This window comes from Perissodus microlepis, chromosome 8 (genome assembly GCF_051167445.1).
Source record: "Perissodus microlepis isolate ML-2025 ecotype Zambia chromosome 8, ASM5116744v1, whole genome shotgun sequence".
NCBI classification, from domain to species: Eukaryota; Metazoa; Chordata; class Actinopteri; order Cichliformes; family Cichlidae; genus Perissodus; species Perissodus microlepis.
This window is the reverse complement of record NC_140468.1, coordinates 5,548,748-5,572,641: the sequence shown is the minus strand read 5'-3', so window position 1 is coordinate 5,572,641 and position 23,894 is coordinate 5,548,748. Positions and strand designations below refer to the sequence as shown.

The following is a 23,894-nucleotide window of genomic DNA, read 5'->3' as shown; positions in this document are numbered from 1 at the left end:
GTTTACTGGATGTGGAATTGACGCAAAACAATGTATTATTTGTAGTTTATGCATAACAAAGTGTTCAATAAACTACATTTTTAGGTTTTTAGAGATATTTGAAGACAATGAAGGTGAGATATCAAACCCCAACAATCAGACAATACTCTATGTGCAAGCACTTGGTGACTGTGGGAAGGAAAAACTCCTTTTTAACAAGAAGAATCGTCTGGCACAGGGGTGGGCAATTCCAGGCCCCGAGGCCCGGTGTCCTGCAGGTTTTAGATCTCACCTTGGGTCAACACACCTGAATCACATGATTAGTTCGTTACCAGGCCTCTGGAGAACTTCAGGACATGTTGAGGAGCTAATTTAGCCATTTAAATCAGCTGTGTTGGTTCAAGGACACATCTAAAACCTGCAGGGACACCAGCCCTCGGGGCCTGGAATTGCCCACCCCTGGTCTGGCAGAACCAGGCAGCCATCTGTAAGGACAGGGAGACTGGTTAATAAGCAACAGGCCCTCAAAACAGGAGTAAAACCTTCTTGGACTTGCAGTTTGTTCAATCATGTTAGGTGAAGCCTAATAGAAAGCTAGTAGGGCATGCTTTCCAAAGCTCCCACTCTCCGCCCTAACGATGTGTAACTTGAACTTTTTACGGAAGTTGAATTTATATTATAATTGGATTTATAAATAAATTCACATCCTCAGAAGTTGTTATCAAGAAGAAAGTTAGCAACAGAGACAAAAACCTTGTTTTTAGGCAGGCTGTAAACTTGTTTGTTGTTGCTATAAAGCTGGGCACTTTAACTTGGGAGTCTATGGGGACTGACTTGCTTTCCGAGTCACCATCTAGTGGCTATTTGAGGAACTCCAGTGTTTCTGATTTAGGCACCAGCTGCTGTTTGCATTCATCTGAGGGATCTTAAATGACATTTTTTGAAAGGGTGATTTTTAAAAAGCGCTTCATCATTCTCCAACGTTTTGCCGCAAAACACAAGATGGACAAACTTAGAGATGGATAGGCTGACCGACAAAGCTTAGTAATAGGCCCTCCCCAGATTTCACCGTGTGGGACGAAAACTGGAAGAACTTGACATGGAAATTCATAAATTAGTTTAAAAGCTCTGAAAAATACCCCCCTACTCCCCAATCCTATGAGTGATATCTGGGCCAAACAGAAGCTGCAGCTGATGTAAGATGAATCATTAATGATCACAGTGTGGACTCATGAAAAATTGCAGAATACAGCAGCAAAAACAAAAATCAAAACCAAGCAAACAAAAAATATAAACAAGCTCAATGTACTTTTGTCTTCTTGTTTACTTTTCCTCTGCAGTTCCCCATGATCAATGAGTTTGGTGAGGACACTAACTCCTACTGCTCATTTGAGAGCAAAGAGACGGCGATGCTGCACTCAGAAAACGGCAGCCTGCAGCAGAGAGTCAACGCCCTGACCCACGAGGTAAGAGAACAGACAAGACAACAAAAAGGGGAAGGATTGAGATTGGGAATAAATATGGGGGGAAATCCATTTTACAATGTGTTCATTTATTTTTTTTATAACTGGATGAAGTAAAAAGCTTTTCACACTCTTAAATTCTGCAGAAATCCTCCCTTCCTGTGAATTAATTGAATTAAAAATGAATTGAGGCCAACCCTGGTGGACATATACTGAGAGATGTCCAGAACTAATTAAGTACTAAAGCTGCTGCACGAGCAAAATTACTCATATTGGGTGTTTTTAAGAAGCCGTCCAAGGAGCGGTGTGACACAGGATTTTCATGCTGGTGCTCTATTTAGGTGGCGCGGTATAACCGGGTCTAAACCTGGCTACAGATGTGCTTATCGTGTAAACCTTCAGAAAACAAATGCTAAAGAAGGCGCACCTTTTTACAAACACACAGACATCACACATTTTTAAATTAGTGCACGCATAATGTGTGCACGCTGCACACAAGCACTAATTATGGACTTTATGTGCTCCCGCTGTCCAAAAGCTTGATGAATGGCTGTGCCCGAAATGTGCTCGGACTACTTGTTTCTCCTCACTTGTAACTCTTCTGTTTCAAAGTCTGTGAGAACAAGAGCGTGGGGAAATACAAGTGAGAAACGACTGACACAGGAAGGCCGTGGTAAAACTGGTAGCAGCAGCGGTAAAAAGAACTACACAGCAGAACAAAGGGAAGGAAATGGTTTATGGGAGCAGCATAAACGATTAGCGTGGGACATACAAGGTCATGGGGCGCTGATACCATGCAGTCAGAGGGATTAAAAGGGTCATGGCTCCACAAGCATGCTCTGTTGGTACAAGACCCTGACCACAACCACCTATGCATGCTGACAGGCACAAACCTTATATTTTCAATGAAGTGGTGACCTCCAATAATCAAAGGCAGGTAGAGAAAATTGAATTACTGTACAGCCTATAAATGTACAGTTTCATGTATCATCACACAATCATGTGAACACTCGCTTTGGGAACATAATGATGCTTTCTTATGCTTTTTTCATTTTTTCTGCCCCCGTTTTGCGTATAATAATATTTTTCAGCTATTCCCTCAGTGAACCCACATACGCACGCTCTGAGACACATCAGGGGTTTTTTTCAAACTCCTACAAAATCTTTTCTTTTTATTTCACCTTTGCTTTGATGTGAGGAATTTTTTGTCCTTTACCTCTGAAACCAAATATACATAACTGTACTTTCATCACAAGGTCTGTAATTTCTGTGTTGGTGTTCCTAATTTTTTGTTTCTGACTTAGTCTATTTTTATTTGAACTTTCACCCCTTCCTAAACATGAATAAGCAGTTTTAGTGTCTAAGCAAAATGAAAAGCTATATCTGAAAATTTATATTTTATGTTTTTGCCATTTTTGGTTTCATATGGGACACAGGCCCGAGTCTCTGGGTTAAAGTCCTGTGTTTGATCCTTTGACTTAGTTTAAGTGGACTTTAATAAAATGTCACTTTCGTCCACTATAAGAAGTGCATTAATGTGTTTTGCAGACAACAAATCATAATGCGTGTCCATTTTCTATGATTATTTGGGCTTCTCTTGCAGGATCCGGGCACCTTGCAGTTGCTAACCTGCATTAGTGGATGGCACAGTTAGCCCGTGCAGTGATTTCCATGACAGAAGCATACCTGTTTTTAATGCAATGCTGCCTGAGGGCCCAAAGATCACAGGGATCCAATACTGAATATCAGCCTGCACAGATATTTCTCCAGAAAATTGGAATCTTATTATGCACATCCCATGAATTTCAAAAATACCTGATATTTTTCTTGTGGTACATTTTCTCAGTTTAGACATTTTAAACATTTTTTCCATATTCTATTGTGAATAAAACATAGGTGAGATTTGCAGATCATTGAATTAGGTTTTTAGTTATGTTTTACACAGCATCCCAAACCTTTGGAGTTTTTTCTAGAGTTAGAGGTGAGGCCTTCTGTCCTCCAAATCGAGTCATGCAACAGGACAATGATCCCAAGCACAGCAGAAAGACTGAAAAAGGGGAAGGTGTTGCAGGGGCCCAGTCAAAGTTCAGACCTCAACCTCACCGGACTTTAAGAGAGCTGCAAAATAAATGCCTTCAAACCTGAAGCAACACTGCGAAGGAGAGTGGACCGAAACTCTGCCTCAGTGATGTGAGAGACCAACAAAGTCATACTGAAAATAATTACTTCTTAAGTTATAGCTGCTAAAGGTGCTTCTACATTGTTGTTGTTTTTCCACCAGACTGCAGAGATAACTTATATTTGTGAGTATGTTTGATTTAAGGATGCTGTCCCTTTAAACTGCAACTGTACGGCTCTCCAGGTAACCAGAGTTTTCAGCGTTTTCTCTCGTGATAGCACTGCCTTCAGCTACTGAACAAACCAAACTAACCACAGAAGGCTTCTGCTCTTTAAAGCCACAGCACACCTAAAAAAAACTAACATATATGATCTTCCTCTGGCCCGTAGCGCTCACTCTCTCTTTTTTAAATATCACGGAACCGCAGAGCACCACAAAAAGCGCGTTTATTAAACTGCTGACAAGAACGTTTTTGAGTTTATGGATGTATTTTTTCTTTTTTCTTTTACTGTACAGTAATACAGTTTTTTTCTATTCAAGGACTCCACATTCATAACAAACAAAAAAACAATCTTCCACCTTTTCATCGAGATTCTCAGAGTATTGTATTCTTCCTTTAGTGCTAAGTACTACTAATAACTGCTAACTGATTCTTTTATACTATTAATTACGAAGGGATACCAACTATGGAAAACAAACAATCCCGCCCACAGTATCTACACTGAAGTGCAAATGTAAAACGTGATAATGAATATATCTCCTTATTTTAGGAAACCGTGCGTTTGTGGGCCTCTCAGGACAGAAATCCAGCTCTGGAGTAATTCTGCTCGCCTCCGTCACAATGCTGTTGACAAGCCGCACACGCCTTGGTGCCAGTTTTTTTTTCCCAGGCATATGTTACCATAGACACACTGAATAGGCTTCAGTGCTCCACCACACAGCAGTGATATACCTCTTTGTCCTCTGTTTATCTCACTCCCTTGCTGCTGCTCCCACTCTCATTTTCTGCGTAGTCCAAAGTGACCATATTTTTCCATATTCTTCAATAAAAGGCTCACTTCTGTGCCTTCATCTGCTTTGAAAATGTCCTCATTTCTCTCAATTTGGTGCATGTCACTGCCCTCAGAGCTGTCTGTCTTTATGGCACCCAGTGGCATTTACCCCTCGTATTATGCCACACTGTAAGAAGATTAGATCAGCGACATGTCAAGAAATCCTTCATTTTAACACACTTGAACATCCTTGTTTTGGAGATGAGGCAAACGCTGAGCTTTCAGGATTTCCCTGCCCCAAATTTGCTTGGTTACACAACAGTTTCTCAACCAACGCATTTGACGCCTCTCAAAATGAAAGCTATACCCCCCTTTTGTTTGTTCTTTGTGAAGAAGTTTTAAAAGTTGGAATGAAGGGAAAAAAGTAACCCTTTTCCTTTTTACATTTCTTTCTCCTTTTCTGTATCTCGCTTCAGCTCCAGAAGAGAAAGGAGCGAGAGGAACAGCTGGAGGATGTGATCAAGGCTTATGAGAAGATTCACATGGAGAAGAACAACCTCCAGAGGGATCTCGACAAGATGGTCAGAGGCATTATTCAGTTCACTGCTCTGCGCGTTCATTATTTTGCAGTAGCTTTCTTTGCGAGACATATGGCTCATTAAGTTTCGCAGCTTCACGTTCTGGTAATTGGGACCAAATTTAAAAAGTAAAACTCTTCATGGTTGACATCACTAAGACAACAGACAAATTGCAAAATTGAGTAAAGTGTGTGGATGGTGGCGCTGAGTTGTGTGTGTAGTTTCATTGTTTTTATGAAAGCTTTTATTTTAAAACTACAGATGTCTCAGATTCTGGAGTCCAGCATTGATTATGCTCTACTACATCATATACCATACTTCTGAGCTTTTAAAGAATGATCATCCATGTGTGAAATGCAATGATTAGGACGTTAATCAGCTAACAGTTAATCAGCATCAGTCCCGACAAAAGATGATCCAACAGAACAGATGAGGTTGAGATTTAAACTTAAAGGAGAAGCAGAGTCGTTGAAAAACATTAAGATCTGCTGGTGAAGACGACGGCTGGAAGGAGGAATATCTGGGAAACCCTTTGTCTGGTTGGGTCTTGTCCACATCTATCCCAGCCCAGTTCCATTTGAGGTCATTGTTTATGAATGGATATAAATTTTAATGGGTTAATAAAAAAGCTAAATTGTTGCCTAACAATTCCCGGTGGTTTTGAGATTAGATTACACTTCAGTAAGTGCGATTCCTAATCGGCTCTTACCTGGATGCAACCAAAGCCGTTCAGAGCTGATTGGATAATGCACCCTGGACGACAAATGAGAAGCAGAAACCTACTGCTACTAAAAATGTACCTTGCAGACAGAATCCGAATAGGAGTAGGAGAGCAGACAGACTGACAACAGAAAAATGGGAAGATAGGATTCCGAATAAACAAGGAATAAAATAAGGAGGCAGGTGAATCTAATCAGTGGGACAAAAAAGTGACAGGAAGTAAAACAAGCTCAGAGTGATGACCAAAATAAAACAAAAAAATACAAGAACAAAGACTTGCAAGGAAATTTGGAAAAAGATTAAACACAAGGAAATATAAAAGAGTGCATCTACAAAATAAAGGCAAGATCCAAAGATATTGCAAACACCCCAAACCGGACATGAATATATGACTGAAAAAAATGTGGAACACATGTAGTTACAAAAGTAAAACTTTAGTGTTTGCACTCATCTTGAATGAAGACACATATTTAAACTAATAGCCGTCACCGAAAAGCAAAATCCAAAAAGCTCACTTTACTTTTAGTACGTAACTGTCCTTAGACATGTTTATGAATTATTATAGTGAGTGATTTGTCCTTGGTGTGAAAAAGTCATTTTTTAAAAGTTCTCCTCTAGCGCTAAACAAAACTGCGTTAAGCTGAAACAAAATCATATTTGAAAAGATTCTATTCAGTGTTTCCCCAAAGAAAATAATCTCATTTTTTTAAACACAGCAAATCAAGGTTGATCCAGATCCGCCCGAAGCTGCCAGCTGAACAGATTGGCTGGCTGGTCTTCCCCTAAATGCCCTCTATGCTAATAAACCATCTCATATGATAGTGAAGTCCATCATACAGAGAAGCCTCAGCAGTTTCAGAGGTCTCAGTGATTAAGGGATAAAGTGCACCAAAGATGTTGGAACTGTTTCCTGCCAACAGCTGAGACACTGTCAATGTCACCTGAAGCTGCAGCTCGCTGTTAATTCAGCTCCGTCTGTTGGGCCTCATTGACCTTTATCTTCCATCCTTTCACTCACTTACTAACATAATATACAGAACTGAAAGTAAAGTGAGGATTCAGAAGCATAATACCATTAATAGTTTTTTCACAAGTTAATTTCAAAGGCGTGTTTTGAATCTAGGGATGCTTTTTTTCAAGCATATTAAAGAACGTGTCAGAGTTCTTTTGTGGATTTTGATGTTTTTGGTGTCGAGTTGAGGCCTCTGTGCTGACAACATCCACCGCAGGAGTCATTCTTCTTTATATTTCTAAAGATGCCTCAATGCTAAACACATATTGTATTATTTACCACCCATGTGCATTGCAAGGAAGTACGCAAATCACTTTTAAAACACATGAACAAACAAAGAAGTCTTCCCTAAGTTCACACAGTCCCTTAGCTCAGCTCCACCCCTGCTTCCCCATTTCTAACCAACTAGTTGATGTCAAAAGAAACAAAAACTAAAATTGTGGCATCAACACAACAGAGGAATTATCTGCAAACATCACTGGGTAATGATACAAATGCAAACAAGTGATAACCAAGAGTACTAAAAAAGCAAATGTTTCTTTAATCTCAGCTCTAAAAGGTACTCTGGAAGTGTAATTTAAAAGGTGTTTTCTCTATCCATGTTTACTAAGTAACATTTTTAACCTAAGTAAATAGTTGAATCCCGGTGACTTTAAAGAAAGATTTGAATATGCGTTTGATTATAGACCAGTTTGGTGGAGAAACACGTTGAGCGGATCCTGAGCCTGGAGTCAGCTCTGAGGCAGAGGGACAACTCCCTGCAGAAACTCAACATGCAGCTGCACAGCAAAGACATGCAGTATCTGCAGCTCCATGCTGGCCCAGACGCACACAGTAAGTGATCCGGCAATCTTACTCTCTATATCTTCACTATGCATCTGTATATCTGATTTTGAATAAACCATATGAGCACTGGTGTGCAACAAATGTTTCAATAGAGAGAAATGGCAATATGGTGATCAGTTTCAACCACTCACACCACAAACCAAGGCTGAAATCACGATGCATTTATGAACTCTGACCTAGAGTTTATGGACCCAATTATGGCAATTACAAAACCAGCCTGGTATGATTCAGCAAGCTTGTGAAAAACCGTCCTTATAAAGCAGGGAGTGCACTAATTTCTCTCCAGAAGTGCTCAGTGAATGGCTAAGTAGCTCTGGAAAGAATATGCCCCCATAGCTTTCTGAAGTTGGATTAGGATGCTTTGTGCCTGATCATTTCTGTAACTCCAGCATTCAAACTGAGAGGAGCTGGAGTTTCTGTGCTGCTGACCCAACTTCATTGCTGACCCTCAGTTGGTACAACTGTTGAAGCCTGTTGAGGCAAATCATAAAAAATGAAAGCAACTCTCTTAAACAGAAGCAATGTTGATTTGCCTTTTTACATATAGCATCTGTATTTGAATCAAAGTGTAGCTTATCGTCTAGAAAGGTGCTGAAATATTTATATCGCTCAAGTCACCTTTAAGGACTCCTTTTTATAGCCCCGCCACTGAGTGTAGCCATTCAGAACAACTGCTGATTTTAGTCACGATATATTGTTGCAGTAATTGGGAGAGCAGTGTCACGACAGGACAGAACAGAGTGGAGCAAGAGGCAGTGACAACAGGCCCTGGCCCTGATTAAGTGAGACACAGTAGGTGCTGAGATAGAAATGAAACTCCACCGCTATAAGCCCAACTGTAGGCTAAAGGTTGAAGCAACTTAAACAGACTACGTGATGTAAAATTTGCCAGTAGGATGCATAGAAAGGTATCAGCTGATTTATAGGGAGTGTGGCCTGACTTCTTCCTGATACATCCATCCATCAATCTATCTATTCTCTTCAACTTATCCTTCTTCCATCCATCAATCTATCTATTCTCTTCAACTTATCCTTATCGGGGGGGCTTGAGCCTATCCCAGCTACCATCAGTGGGGAGGCAGAGTACACCCTTGGCTCTTCTTACTGATTTAAAGTGTAAAATAGTTTTTTTGTGCATTTTATTTACACAAACAAAAAAACAAGAAAACAGCTATCACTCTATAATATTGCTCAGCATTTTCCTGTTCATGGAGTCTTTGATCAAATCCAACAGTCTGTTTAAAAGCATTTTAAGGTCAGGTTAGACCGCAGCCTGTCAGAAAGACTCAGCCTGGACATTTTGTTCCTACTCCCCACTCACGGAGAAAGACCTGTAATCTATGCGTGTGCTGGTCACTGAAATTCACTCATTCTGGCTTCAGAAACATTTGCAGTAAAGTGACTTGCTCTGTAAATTTGGGGATTTATCTGTATTATTCAGCTGTTGCTTCCATCTGTACTGTTGAGTGATCTGTTTTGTGACTAGTGTGCATTACGAAATGCTGGAAAACCCTTGAGACAACAGGACTTATTACAATGCATTTCTATAGACTCCGCAAACATGGCAGAGCACTCCACTGTGCTTCTTAAAAAGTTTGTGAACAAACGTAGGATTTTAGATTTTAAATTCAAATTGTCTCAGCGAGTCAGTACATTATGTGACTGTAGCATCGAATTCAGGATAGGACATGCAGTCTACTTCTGCATGGAGGAGGATCTGTTGACTTAAACTGATCTAGAGTGAGTAGAAGCTAAACTCTGCCCTCTCCAACAATGTGGGCGGTTGAAAGATGGAAGAAATGTGTCACTGCCACCTCAACAGATGCCTCTGCTGATAGTATACCTTCATGAGGAGGAGGTACTACTTTGCATAGGCTTCAAATTACCTTAACAAATATTTGGAAAAAATGGTGTAAACAATGGTTTTTTTCCCTCAATTTATACGTGAGGAAGTGATGATTAATAGCTGCATATGAATGAGGAAAACCTGTTACTGCACATACGAGCGCTCTGTTGAGGAGGCAGGAGGAGCAGGGATAAAAGATGATACTGCTGTACTGTTACTGTGTCTTCTGGCTCAAGGACTGAGTCTGTGTGAGCGGCGCTGAATCACTAGCATGCCCACACAGATCACATCACCCAGGTACAAACTGAACGATGCTGCCCTTGGAAGAAGTCATCTCTTTTGCTCTTTCATACTCATCGATTGTACAGCAGGCATGGACAGCAGAACGCTGCATTAGTCAGGCGAAAACCACTCAAAGCACTGTGTTTTAGCGCTTTTACCTCTTCTCCTTTCTCCCAGTGCTTGACTGTCCGGCGTTGACCCTTCAGAGCTCCCGTAGCCTTGACGCCCTGTCCGACCTTAAGCTGCAGCGCCTGGAGGCCGAGCTAGAAGGGGCGCGGCACGAAGCCCAGGGGGCGTGTCAGCGGGAGGAGGAGCTGAAGGCAGAGTGCGAAAGACTAAAGGACGAGATGAGACAGCTGCAGAACAGCCAGAGGGTCAGTGTTGGCTTGTTTTAATCTGCTAGGGAAGCATTAGGAGGCTTGTGCACTGTCAGAGAAGCAGCAAACAAAAATACATTCTGGTCATGCATCCCCTGAAATGTCCTTGGAGATTTGTGATAAGCATTAAGAGAAATGAAAACTCTATTCTCTGTCCATTAGAGAAGATTCCTGCTGAATAATTCATCAAAATCCCCCATGACCTTTAAACACAGTCATTTTTTTTTATCATTTAATGCCACGATTTTGTCTTTAAATAATGCATATCTACAGCTAATTAGAGTGTCCATAATTGATATTTATATATCGCAGTGTATTAAATGCAATGTGCATGATTTATACACGTAAAAATAAACCATATCTGCAGTTTTCCTCCCATTTAGAGATCCCTGTAGTGATCTCGCTGTTTAGTGGCAACCAGGGGTGGAGTCAAGGGGGTTTGGGTTGCTAGACATTAGGAGTCTACTTAGGTACAACAGGTAAATACTATTTTCTAGCTGAAGTCATTTTAGCGAACCGTCTCTTCACTAAGTAGTTGCTCCATGGCTGACATATCAGTGCAACCACCCATTAAAATTCTCTCATGACCTTTAAAAACAATTGCGAGAGAATAACCTGTATAACTACTGCCTCACGGTGTACTTGTACATGTCAGCTGTGTCTGCACAATCCAATGAAAACAGCGAGAGACAAAAATTAAGCATGCAGTTGGCCACAAATTAAATCGAAAGGACATCAGCGTCTGTGCTATGCCAGTGTACATAATCTCTCATCCTAATCAAAGCTGTAACAACTGTCTGGCTTCACCACCGGACCAGACAGCAATCGGGCCAAGTCACAGAAAGCTGGTGAACACAGTAAAGCATTTAGAAGCTTAGAAGTCAGATAATTCCCTCAGTTGTTATTGGTGTCAGCCAAGACCGCATCACAGAATGCTATTCTTCTATCAAAGAGTAAAGAAAGTGAACTTTCTTTCTGCGTCATATCTGTGATGGAACAGCATGGCTAAAAAGGTGGCATCCTCCATATACGGAAGCTGTAAAGGGTACCACACATAAACCACACACTGTATATAAAAATGGACTTAGATTCAGAGTCTGAAAAGTGAAGCCTAGTCAGAAGTGTCTTAAAACTGCAATCTCTCTAATGGCCCACAGGGGGCGACTCCTCTGATTTTAAATGAGAAATCTATTTGTATACAAAGACATCTATGGAAAAGCTACCCATAATCCCTTGATTCAACCCCCTGCTAAACAATTTCTTGAGGAGTTTGTGGGCTCAGTAGATGATATGTATTTTGTAAATGATGGTCACCATTAGTGTCCAGAGGTCGCTCAGCTTGATGCTTAAGAAGACAGGAACTTTGCAAACTAATGGCATGGCAGCGGTGTCCATATCTTACATGCAATATAAGCCAAGAAAACCACCACATGTAGTGCTTGAATAAATAAATAATAATGGCACAAGCCTTTTGTTTTTATGGGTACACATTCTCTTAGCTGTGTTAGTGTCAAACAGGCTTCAAATAGACTCTTGCTGTCAGATTTTTTTTTCCAATATTCTACCAGCACCTGCATGCTAATCTAATTTCATGCTCTACTTCGGCAGGAAATGACTTCTCCGTGCAAGCAGTGTGATGTGGAGTGGATAAAGAAGGTGGGAGATGAGCAGTAAGTGACCACGGCAGATCTCTGGGAGGGGAGGGGGGGGGGACTAAAGCTGACAAAGTAAATCTGAGGAGAGATGGATGGAAAGGAGGAAACTTAGTCATATGAGGAAGGAAGGATACTGGTTGAGAAACTCAGAGGAGGCAACAGTGAATATAAGAAGACTGATGTGAGGATTAGGAGAATGCTTTCACCAGGAGCTGCTGCTCATCTGTATTTTTACTCTCCCGCCGCGATGCGCTCAGGCTGACCTCCGGGGGCCTCGTTAGACAGTAGACGAGCTCTCCAGCACAGCATTAATACAAGGGTATTCACGTTTGGACACGAACACTGCATGTTATGTATTTTCCGCTGTGTGTGCATGAAACCACTGTTTGTGTGTTTAACATTTAATCAAGGAGGTTTGGAATGAAATTAGCCTGAGCAGCAGGGGGCAGTGTAAGCACAGCGTTAAGACTTCTTTCAGTCCATTTCCTCCTGTTTATTTAATAGAGACCCAGTTTTATCTTTGCATTTGTTCTTTTATTTTTATTTTATTTTTCCTCACATAAGCCATCATGATAAATGCAGCTGGGAGTATTCATGGCCCTGCCTGTGTACAACCAATGAGAGAAATATGTTTGCGACTGAGGGGGCAACAAAGTAGCTTTTTTTCTTCTTTTTTTTTAATAACCCCCCCACAGATTGTCCCAGGCATTGCATGTTTACAAGATAGAAGAGGCAAGGAAGAAAAAAAGAACGAGAAAGAATGACAAAAAAAACCACATCATGTTGGGCAATTGACTCCCACACAGCGAAACCCCAGAAGTGTTTCGATGGGGTTCAAACTGAAAGTAAATAGTTTGCCAGCGAAGACAGTCTTAGTTTTTAGCTTTTAACAAGTGTGTGGTAGAAGCCTACTGCTTTTTCCAAACCTTGGTCACCTTTTGGTTTTACTCAACAATATCACCTACTCCCACTGATATGCCGCTACTTGGTTTCCTTGTGCTTTTTCTTGTAATTGGGCTCATTTAGTGTAAACTGCACAGATTGATAGAAGAATTTTAGAAATGAACTGAATAGAATTTTGTATGTGCTGTGGAGGATATTAACACAGCACCTTTGGCCTTCTTATAATCTAGAGAGCAGCATGTGTTTGAGTTTAATTAGCTTCCCTGATATTTTTGTAGTTGTTGTAACCAGTGAACGATTCCAGAAATTAATTAGCACCTTTAAATGCAAGAAAAGTTATGAAATCACCTTCCGGCAGTGCAGCCGAGTTAATTTCGCCATCCGTTAGTTACAAGATATACCTGTTTTTGTCATGTTTCGCTTTTTTTTAACCACTTCTCACCTTTCTGATCTTTTCCAAGTCAAAATTTTCATGATCGCATTTGTGGACTTTCGTTTGCCTCACTCATGACTGATAATACGTGAAGCAGCTTGCCTCACCAACCACAAGCCACACTGCAGAGACGCTGGCAGGCACCTGGCAGTACCCCCCCCTACACATCACATACACACGTACACATTATGCTATACTATACTATGCTAATGTACACAGAGAGAATGACTAATTCGTCTTCAGCTTTGAAAACGTGAGAGCTGTTTCCAATAAATCACAGCATAATGATTTTAAATTCAAGCGGAATTCCCGTTTCTTGTTGGAAATTCAAACAAGTAAAAAAACAATATTAACCAAATTCTGCAATGAATTCAAACTGGATATTTATATTTTTTAGTACAGCTCGCGGGTATCTGTTTATTAATTTCTTAATGAAAAATTAGACGCATGAAACACAAGTGTTTGCTGGTGCAAACTGTATTGTTAACATCACTGCAGCTTGGCGTGAGAACTGTTTGACACCTCTCTTTGTTTAGCTGAAAGTGCTTGAAACATAATGCAGAAGTACGTGTGTGTGTGTGTGTGTGTGTGTGTTTGGACTGCAGAGTGTAAAAAGCCCCCACCACAATTCATTGTCTGTTAAACACCCACCCCTTCAGCGAGGTCCGAATTCTAGTTTCCCCATTTCTTCTAAGCGCAATAAATATCTTTATTTATTTGTTTATCTTTCCCCGAAACTTGGCCGCACACATTGACGAGAAGTTTACCGCCACATCACGTGGACTACCAGGTATCTGCGTGTTACCTTCCGCCTCACACCAGGTCCATTCTGTGAGTGGTTGAACAGTAGCAGCAGGTTTGAAAAACACGTTTTCTACAAAAAAGAGAGGGTCAGCGTCCACGGGCGCGTGCGGTGATGTCTTTTTTCTCGAAAATGTCTAATCCAAGATCAGATGTGAAAATCAGCCCACACTCGTCTCCCACACAAACATATACAATGTACATACCTCTGTTCCTGATCTATTCACTTGCACGAGGCTTTTATCAATGCTGTATCAGCATTATCACACCCCTCCTACGCACTGTAGTGTACATGTTACAGTATGCACATATTTACTTGCATGCAAAGTGGAGAGAGAAATAAATATAGGTGCGAGCCAAAAGGAGAGACGTATGCTGGCAAACGTGCAGTACAGACACAAAAACACGCACAGGTCCTGGTTTCACAGAAAAAACGACGCAGTTTATTAGTGATTAAGTGCTTCGTGCACCCTTGCACTCAAGTGCAGGTGTTCACACATGGCCGCGTGACTTAGAGGTGTTGCATTCTCACCAAAACCGTAAGACAAAGATTTTCAAAACGCACAAAATTGAAACGTGCGATAACACAAGTGTGAAAAGGAAGGGGTATGCCAATCTAAAGAGAGAATTTCACTATATACATCTGCATTTAGAAATAAAGCGCCTGAGAGCCAAGAGCCACCTGAGAGTACCGAGGAGAGGAAGCGAATACACTTTATCAGCCCTTTGGCAATATTGATATTGTACGTCACGCTCCACCCACCATGCCAGTAAGTAGCGTAAATGTTTGTTACTTTCCTATGGATGCACTGAATGTATCTGCGTGTTTGTGGCCGTTATTTATCCAAAGCCACAATTAGGATAAGGGTGAACTTTGACCTTGATTCAGCTCAGCATTAGTATCAGGTTCCACCAACTCGTACCACAAAGAAGACGTTATTTGTAACATGGAGGGGGCTGAAGGGGTTTGATACCACCACTCTGTGTGAGTCACAGCTTTGGAAAACTAGGTGGGCCTCCAACACAAAGCCAGCTACCCAGTGGAAGTTATGAGTTCTTTTTTATTTTTATTTTTTTGTGAGCTTAACTGAACCGAGTTCCCTGTCCTTACTTGAAGTTATTTTGTGCCAGGTGTTAAAAATATGCCAGGATGCAGTCCTCTCTTGGCATGGAAAGCATGTTTGTGTGTACACTTTTTTGCAGATATCTTTAATAGAATACAGATATAGCAGTTCAGAGGATGATATCAGCACAAACATATGTTTCTCTAATACATTCCCATGTAGCAGGATTACGCATGCAAGTGGAGGGGTCAATTAAATTAGTGCGCGGGAGTGCCAGAGAACATATTTTTAATTTGACAGTGTGTTTTATTAGCTGTGTAGGACGCATGCATGTTCGTTCTTCGCTTCTTTTTTTGTGTTGGTGCTGCAGTTGAAGTTCAACTCTGTTCCTATTCATGCAATAGAAATCCCCAGTACATACAGATGTGTCGTTTGCAACTTTTTATCTGCCACGATCTCTATGGAGGAATGAACTGAGTCAGATTCTCATCAAGAGGCTAAATTTGCAGTGCTTTATCAGATCTGAGCCTGGCAACAATTTGGTGCCCGAGCACAGCAAGCATCTTTCTTCACGCTTTCCTGTCTAACTGACTGTTCATATTTGCAATCACGAGATGTTTGAATTTTTTATTTTTATTGTTTTCAAGTTTTGAGAACAAAGCAAAGACTGATAAGTGTGCCCCGCTGCGACATTTTAAAAGATGCAAATTCACTTATCCTTTTGTGGAACTAGTGATAATGGCAATTTCCTCTAAATGCAAGTCTTCATATAAGAAATTACTCAAATTAGTAGATTAAATAGATTATCTTGGCGGATTTCACGTTAGATTAAGGTTTCTGTCTTGAAATAAACATGATGAAATGAGTCAATTTCAGATCAAAACTGTAGAGTTTATAAAAATTGGTAAGATAAACAGTCTTATCAGATCTGGGGTTATTGGTAGTGACTAACTACTAAAGCTGCTACATTCTTGTTGAACAAAACTCCTTATATCATGGCATCTAAACTGTCAGATAAATGCTTACAGTCTGTAAAGTGATTATTTCTCATATCCACTTGCTTAATACTAAATGGCTTCACATGAATTGATATTGCAGGGTTCAGATCAGTTTTTATACTAACAAAAAAGACAAAGTCATCTTGTTGCTAGGGTTAAAAGACACACAGCCTTGTTTACACTTCTTGAAATAGAGATGCTGTAGTCAGTATGGCCTCTCAGAGCCATGACACATCTTGAAATGGTGTGATTTTATGCACTTCAATTATACACCATGACATGAGATCTAAGAATTTAGGACTAGAAGCCTGTCAATTCCTAATTTGAAGGTCCATGTCAGAGCTGCAGGATTCATTGAGTTTAAAGAGGAGATGCGTTTGTATTGAAGTCGCATGCATTCATTAAAAAATGGTTCAAAGTAATTAAGATCAGTGGTGTATATTCGACAGAGATTTCACAGAAATTACTATGTGTGTGCAATCGTGCGGAGTTGTAACACCTTCCGTTAACATTGTGATCCTCTATGATTAAAAACGATGACGATAATGACACATTGCCTCGCTTTCTCCTTCAGGGTGAATTTGGCTCTGGCGTACACAGAGTTAACGGAGGAGCTGGGACGCCTCCGTGCGCTGAGCTCCAAGCAGACGGAGATCCTGAGGAAAGCCACGCAGGAGCAGGCTAGTCCAGGTTAGCATCGACAGTAAAAAAGCAAAACCCACAGCACAGCAGTACATGAAGCTCTTCAGCTGAGATAACTGTGTTTTCCTAGTGATGAGGGAAGAATTTGCGTAATGTTTTTTGGATGAGAATTGCTACACTGGCTGTTACGCTGCTCGGCCTTATCTGTAACGGATGTGCGTGTGCAGAAATGCGCGCGCTTCTTGTCACCTTGACGTTTAAATGGAATTCCACATTAAAACGATTCAACATGTTTGAGTCACGCTAATATCAATATATTGTTGAAGTCGGCTTTATGTTTTTTATTGCATTACAGTCAGTTGTCTTCTTGTGTCCATAGGTGTGTTTTATCCTTTTTTAAACACTGAGTAAATCTTTAGATGCACATATTGATTAATTATCTTCAGTTTAGCTTTTATTTTACTACCAAAAGAACAGAGACAGATTATAGATCACAATTTTATTAATTTCTCACATAATTAATATAATTATTTTGTTTTTGTAGCTATTGCTTTATAACTAATGCAAGGATTTTAACAGCTGTTTTTTTGCTTTTTTGTAGATGACAAAATTAGCTTAATTTACATTGTTCCAGAAACAAGAATGACTTGATGTTTAATATGATAAATATAATCTTATTATGCTTATAATTTAGATAATATTTAAATAAACAGGAACAGTAATAACTATTTTATTTTATTTCTAGTAATTACAAATATTTTTTAAAATCTTAAGTAAATGGTCTCAGTCTATTTTTGTAATGTCAGTTGCTTATAACCAATTTTACACAACTACAGATGTACAGCATTCCTGCAGAGTTTCTGTCTAAGGCTTTTATCTTAAAAGCCAAATCAAAGAAGAGGCCACCTAGCACATTTAAAGACGGGGTTCTTGGTACAAGTCGTGCAGTCACACAAGCTACCCAACCTAGCAGCTTGCCGGCTATCAATAGCTTCCTTTGTAACACTGTAACCAGAAAATACAGTTTTTGTCTTTATTCGGACTCTGCATTCATTTATAAGCTAAGCATAGCCATATTTGGCAATAGTAATGCACTTCAGCACTTCATTTGAATTCTTATAGGAAATCTGTACAAAGGCCTTCACACACTATAGCTGTTAGAGGTCTCACATTTTAGCTTTCTTTCAAAGTCTGTTCACACTGTGGTAATAAAAAAAGTACTTAGTGCTTGAAAAACAGTGTGCAGAGCGCTCTTGTATGGCGCTAGCCTTCTCGATTTGAAGCAGTCGTTTCAAAAGTATTTCCCCTGTGAGTGTTTAAGGGTGCTATTGTTATCACTGATGCATCAAAGTCAAAGTACAGTTTGCAGTTTACCACTATGGTAGTCGGTTCATGTAGAAAATTTTTTAGAAGAGCTGTCATGTAAGTTTTCCGTCAGCACAAGTTACGTAGAAATGACATGTTTATAAATGATCCAGGAAGCAGACAGTAAATATAAAAAAGTACATTTACTGACATGAAACTGAGATGGATGATAAAGTAGTATTTACGTAAGTTTTTAGCTATTTCATTGGAATAAATGTCCTTCGGTGTAGGTGCGCTTAAAAGCACAAATAATTAATATAAAAGTTTTATATAATCAGAGCTCTTAAACATTGAAACACCTAGCTAAAATCTATTTAAACACATCACGTGGACATTTTTGCTCGTTCCATTCATGTGCCAGAAAATAGCTACTGGTTGTGATTTGTTGCAGCTGTTTTCTCATTAAAACAAGTAAAGATAGGAACTCACACAGACACGTTGTGGAGTAAAACCTAAAAGTGCTAAACGCTGGCAACACCTTTCTCTTCCTGTGCGCATATTCACACACATAGCTAATGTCTCGCAACTGTGCATCTACTACCTACCACAAACCAAAAAATACCACACACACTGACAGTTTGTAAATGCTACAAACTGGAAAATAATGTTTAAAAAAAAAAAGCCTCAATGAATATGTGCACGTTTTTACGTAGCTAGCAGCGGGGAAAACACAGAAAACCCCAAGCTTCATCTGAGTTCTCCTTAAACCCGGGGCAACTCTCACAAAGCTGGAAAAAGCCTCTTATATGCCACTTCTGTTTCATTAGTTGCAGGATTGTGCGAGGGATATGATTTCCTCCTGGATATCTGTAACGCAAACAAATATTTTTCATGAATTGTTAAAATATTCAGGGAGGTGGGAATTTGTGGGGAGCCATTAAATTTCTCCTGGGTGCTGTATGAGTTAAGGAAAGTAGTCCCATTTGACTGTGTTTTTCTCATTCAAAGAGCGCTTGAGAGCACAAACGCCCCCTCCTTTTTACACCTCAACCAATCAGCCATAAATAATGTTTCCTCTTTGAAATGGGAAGTGGAGCTGAAGTGGTGACTACAGGGCTGACTGACTCATCAGCATATCTTGTAATTACAGGAAATACTACAACTGTACTTGTGCAAATAAATCTTTTTTATGAATATATAGGGGAACATAATGTGCATCTCTATTAAGTGACTATCATGTCATATCTGAAGAAAAGATTAGAGCCTTACAGAAATGTCATCTAATAAAATAATGGTATCATTGCCAAATAATGAGCTGTAATGAAAATGTTATCTTTATGTAACCCGGGTTAAAAAGATGCATAAATAGTAAAAGTGTAGTCTGAGAATATAAATATCAAAGAGTTCATTTATTTAAATTTTCTTGTATATTAAAAAGGTAAAAGTTCATGTCAAATGATTAAAAACATGTTTGCATTGTTTAAAATAAGTTATCTTTCTTTTCTTGTGAATTGTTTGTGAGAAATGTAATTTCCTACGGGGAAACGGTCTGTGAAGGTAACACAGGGTGGAGAAGGAAAAAAAAGAAAAGGAGAGCGCAAGGAGAGAGAGGGCGGTGGTGCGTGAGTTACACGGAGCATCCGGAGAAATTAGCTTGTTTTTATGTACTAGTAGTAAGTGTGTTTTGACTTTTCGGACAGATAAGTCACAGTGTCGGTAAGTTAGTGACATGACACGTAAAGTTTCGGCGTGAAGCTGCTGGACTGTGTGTTTTGTTTACTGCGGCCGTGCACGCATTAAGTTAAAGTGAGGCTAACCCAGCCGTTCGCTAATAAGGACTACTGTAGACTGCCGTTTCGCTAAAGTTGTGGAACGTAACAAGCTGCAGAGGATCGTTACCGAACTGGATAACGACGGACACACCCCAGATAGTCACTCTGAGTGCCCGCGTCACTCAGAGTACCTCTGGCAACGTGGGAAGCTAAAACGGGTAGCTTGTGGAGCACGTGGAGATCACAGACCTTCCTCATCTTTGTGCTACTGCATTCAGAGCGGAGTGTTTCTGAAGGAGCTGAAGACAACTTGTTGCCTGGATTAAGCTGGTGGGAATTGCACGTCTCACAAGGTACTGAGTTTATTTATTTATTTTTTGCTCATTGAGTGAAGAACTTCCGGTTGGGAGATCGTTTTGGATTTATACTGGAGCAATACAGGCCTGCAACGTAGGGTTTATCTCTGCCGGCTTTAGGTTTAGTTTGGGACTATAATTGTTTTATCACTGGTGGTTCACACTGTATATGTGGAGATTCTGTGTACAGTGTGTAAATTGCTGTGTGTGTGTTTTTTGGTTTGCCTGAATACTGAAATCTGCCATTTTATTATTTTCTTGTTTACATTGTTTGGTAAATTAAAGGAGGGTTGCAATGCTCTACTTTACATGGTGTATGACATGATTTACTGCACTATAGACACTAGTGTTCATTTTCGCGTGTAGTGCTACTGTTAAGGAATAAGCTTCATTGATCCCAGAAACAAAAGAGAAGTTAATTTAAAAATATCGTACGAGAGTACACTAGAAAAGAACCCAAAGCCCATTTATTTAATGGTATTGAGTAAATGAGGGCTACATAAAATGGAGGCACCGCTGGGATGTTTTTGGGTCTCATAGAAGTATTAAAGGAGCCACACGCTAAAAAAAAATAATAATTAAAAGTTAACCTACAGTAGCTAGTTTACCTTTCTTAGTATTTTTGGCTATTATGAGTATGGCAGACCACACCGGGCTTGCTGCAGAGCTGAAGAGGTGGTGTCGGGGTGAAGGTTTGGAGGAAGCTAAAGCACTCTTGGTTCTGGTTCCAGAAGAAGTGGAAATAGCCCAGATAGAAGAAACCTTGGAGACTATTAAGTGTCTAGGGCGAGTCCGGGTTAGAGGGCGCTTGTTCCACACCCCCTTGAGCTGCCTAATGGTTCTCTGCGAGTGCAAACAAAGTATACCTAAAGATAATGCACCCAAGGAAGTGCTGGACCAGCACAGTGGTGAGAAATGGCCGATAGTGACTCTTAATGAATGTGCAGCTCCTGACGATTTTGCTGTGAAGTTGAAGAGTCTCTTAGACACTGAGGGTAGGACTATGGAAGACATACAAAGCTTATTTCTCAGCCTTGCTCCTCCGCAGCCCAGCTCTGATCCTTCCATAAACTCCACTGAGTCTGTCTTGCAAGCGGTTGGTGATTTTTTGGAGAAGGCACGTAAACCACAAGCTGAAGGTGGTTATCGGCGTTTGAGGCTGTTTTCAGGGAACTTACCAGTTCCCCCTAGTGAAGACCCCTTTGACCATTGGCTTGAGCAGGCATGGCTCATGGTAGAGGAAAGTGACTGTACAGACAGGGAGAAAAGGCGCAGGCTGATCGAAAGTTTAAAGGGGCCAGCGTTGGAGATTGCCAAATCAGTCCGTGAGTCAGACCCTGAGGCAGGCCCTGTTGAATACCTGGAGGCTTTGGAAAGCGCATTTGGCAGTGCTGAGTCTGGGGATGATCTCTATTTTGCTTTCCGCTTAATGCAGCAACAACCAAGTGAAAAACTGTCTGATTTTCTGAGGCGTCTGGAGAGGGCCCTCAGTAAAGTTGTTCAGAGAGGAGGATTTCCAGCTTCTAGCAAAGACAAAGCTCGCCTAGAACAACTTCTGAGAGGGGCTGTTGTTTCCGATCTCATGCTAATTAATCTGCGCCTGAGAGAGAGAAAGTCCAAACCCCCAACTTTCCTCCAACTCTTAAGTGAGATTCGCACAGAGGAAGAGTATGAGGCATCAAGGAGGAAACTAAATACCTCAGTCCAGCATGTACAGACAAAACCTTTAGGGACTGACAATACAGAAATACAAAGTCTCAAAGCTGAAGTTAAAGAGCTTAAGGCCAAGTTAGCCACCTGCATGACTAAGGCCCCTGAGGTCAAAGAGAAAGGCTCGTCCTCAGTGCAGTCAAGTGAGCCCAGTGACACCAAGGAACTGGCTGCTTTGAAAAAACAAGTGAAAAGACTGCAGCAGAAAGTAGCCCAAAGAGATACTGTTCCAGACTCCTCTTTAAAACTGGCTACCGTGGCAGCAGTGGAGGCTAACTCAAAGACAAGGACCCCTTACCAGAACAGAATGCCTTTGGATGAGCAGTTCTGTTACCGTTGTGGGGAAAAGGGACATTTTGTCGCAAAGTGTCAAAATCCTGAAAATCAGAGCAAAGTTATTCGAAAGCTCATCCAAACTGTCAAGACACTGAAAGAAAGTTCAGGTACTTCAACAAGTAATGCCCCTGACACTGACTGTCATGTCAAGCAGGGTCTTCTGACTTCTCCCACCCCAGCTGGAATTCCGGAGGGACTGATTGGGCCCCCAAGTATTGTGCCACTTAAAGTGAATGGACAGCCCTGTGATGCCTTATTCGACAGTGGATCACAGGTCACCATAATATTCGAGTCCTGGTACAAAGCCCATCTGCCTTCCACCCCAGTGCATCCGGTCACTGGTCTCAACATTTGGGGTTTAAGTGAGTCCAATGTCAGTTACCCCTACCTTGGCTATGTTGTGGTAGATGTTGAGTACCCAGCTGAAGTGACTGGCACCAAACACACAGTACCTGTCCTTGCCCTGATCTGTCCAAGCCCAAAAGAAGAGCAGATTCCTGTCATTGTTGGCACTAACACCAACCATGTCCGCAATTTGGTACAGGAATGCAGAAAAGAGGGGCGTGACATAACCAAAAGCCTGGGCATCCAAATTCACAGGGAATCGCTACCCACATTCACAGACTCCGTCACCCTAGGCTCTCAAAATGACCAGGTTGGCTCTGTGACTTGGCAAGGTTCAAATCCCTTGTCCTTACCCCCTGGAAAAGACTTGCAAATAACTTGCAAAGTTCATTTTCAGCAGACAGTTGGCAAAGAGATCTTGATGTTTGACTCTTCTCCCTTAGCTCCTCTGCCGGGTGATGTCCTGCTTCAACCCATGGTTGTGCCCGCCAATGCGGTACAAGTTAACAGCTTCAGGATCCTGGTGCAGAACCAGTCCGCCAGGGAAACCATTATCCCGGTTGGAACCGTCATGGGTCACCTTTATCGCACCGAAAGCGTCATCTCCATGGCAAGCAAAGAACCAGAGATGACAGCATTTGACAGCAGCCAGATCGACTTTGGTGACTCTCCTGTGCCTGAAGAGTGGAAGGACCGGCTTAGACAGAAACTAGTGGAACGCTCCCACGTCTTCTCAGTCCATGAATGGGACGTTGGCCTTGCAAAAGAGGTGGAGCACACCATCCGCCTGGCTGACACAAGACCTTTTCGGCAAAGATCACGTCGACTGGCACCTGCAGACATAGAGGATGTAAGAAAACATCTGCAAGAGTTACTCTGTGCCGGCATCATTAAAGAATCCCGTAGCCCCTATGCCTCACCGATTGTAATAGTTAGAAAGAAAAATGGAACCATACGGATGTGCATAGACTACAGGCTCCTTAACAGTCGGACCGTGCCAGACCAGTACACGACCCCCTGCATTGACGAAGCACTGGATTCTTTGTCTGGGAGCAAATGGTTCACAGTGCTGGATCTGCGTAGTGGATACTACCAGATTCCAATGGCAGAGGAAGATAAAGAGAAGACGGCGTTCATCTGTCCCCTAGGCTTTTTCCAATTTGAGAGAATGCCGCAGGGAATAACAGGAGCGCCTGCGACTTTCCAGCGTCTAATGGAAAAAACAGTCGGAGACATGAACCTCCTCCAAGTCCTGGTTTACTTGGACGACCTGATTGTCTTCGGAAAGTCGCTGGAGGAACACGAAGAGCGGCTCATTAAAGTCCTAGATCGTCTTGGAGAAGCAGGACTAAAGATCTCC

The 23,894-nt window shown here is 41.2% G+C and overlaps 1 protein-coding gene across 1 annotated transcript in view; it reads left to right on the top strand.

Moving 5' to 3' along the window:
* Positions 1 to 23,894, top strand: part of tbkbp1 (TBK1 binding protein 1) — an 81,864-nt gene that overhangs the window by 41,094 nt on the left and 16,876 nt on the right. Inside the window, exons 3-8 of the mRNA XM_084937168.1 lie at positions 1,320 to 1,445; positions 5,030 to 5,134; positions 7,550 to 7,697; positions 10,015 to 10,211; positions 11,823 to 11,884; positions 16,643 to 16,758. Coding sequence (XP_084793294.1) covers positions 1,320 to 1,445; positions 5,030 to 5,134; positions 7,550 to 7,697; positions 10,015 to 10,211; positions 11,823 to 11,884; positions 16,643 to 16,758 — 754 coding nt within the window. The remainder of the gene's footprint in view (positions 1 to 1,319; positions 1,446 to 5,029; positions 5,135 to 7,549; positions 7,698 to 10,014; positions 10,212 to 11,822; positions 11,885 to 16,642; positions 16,759 to 23,894) is intronic.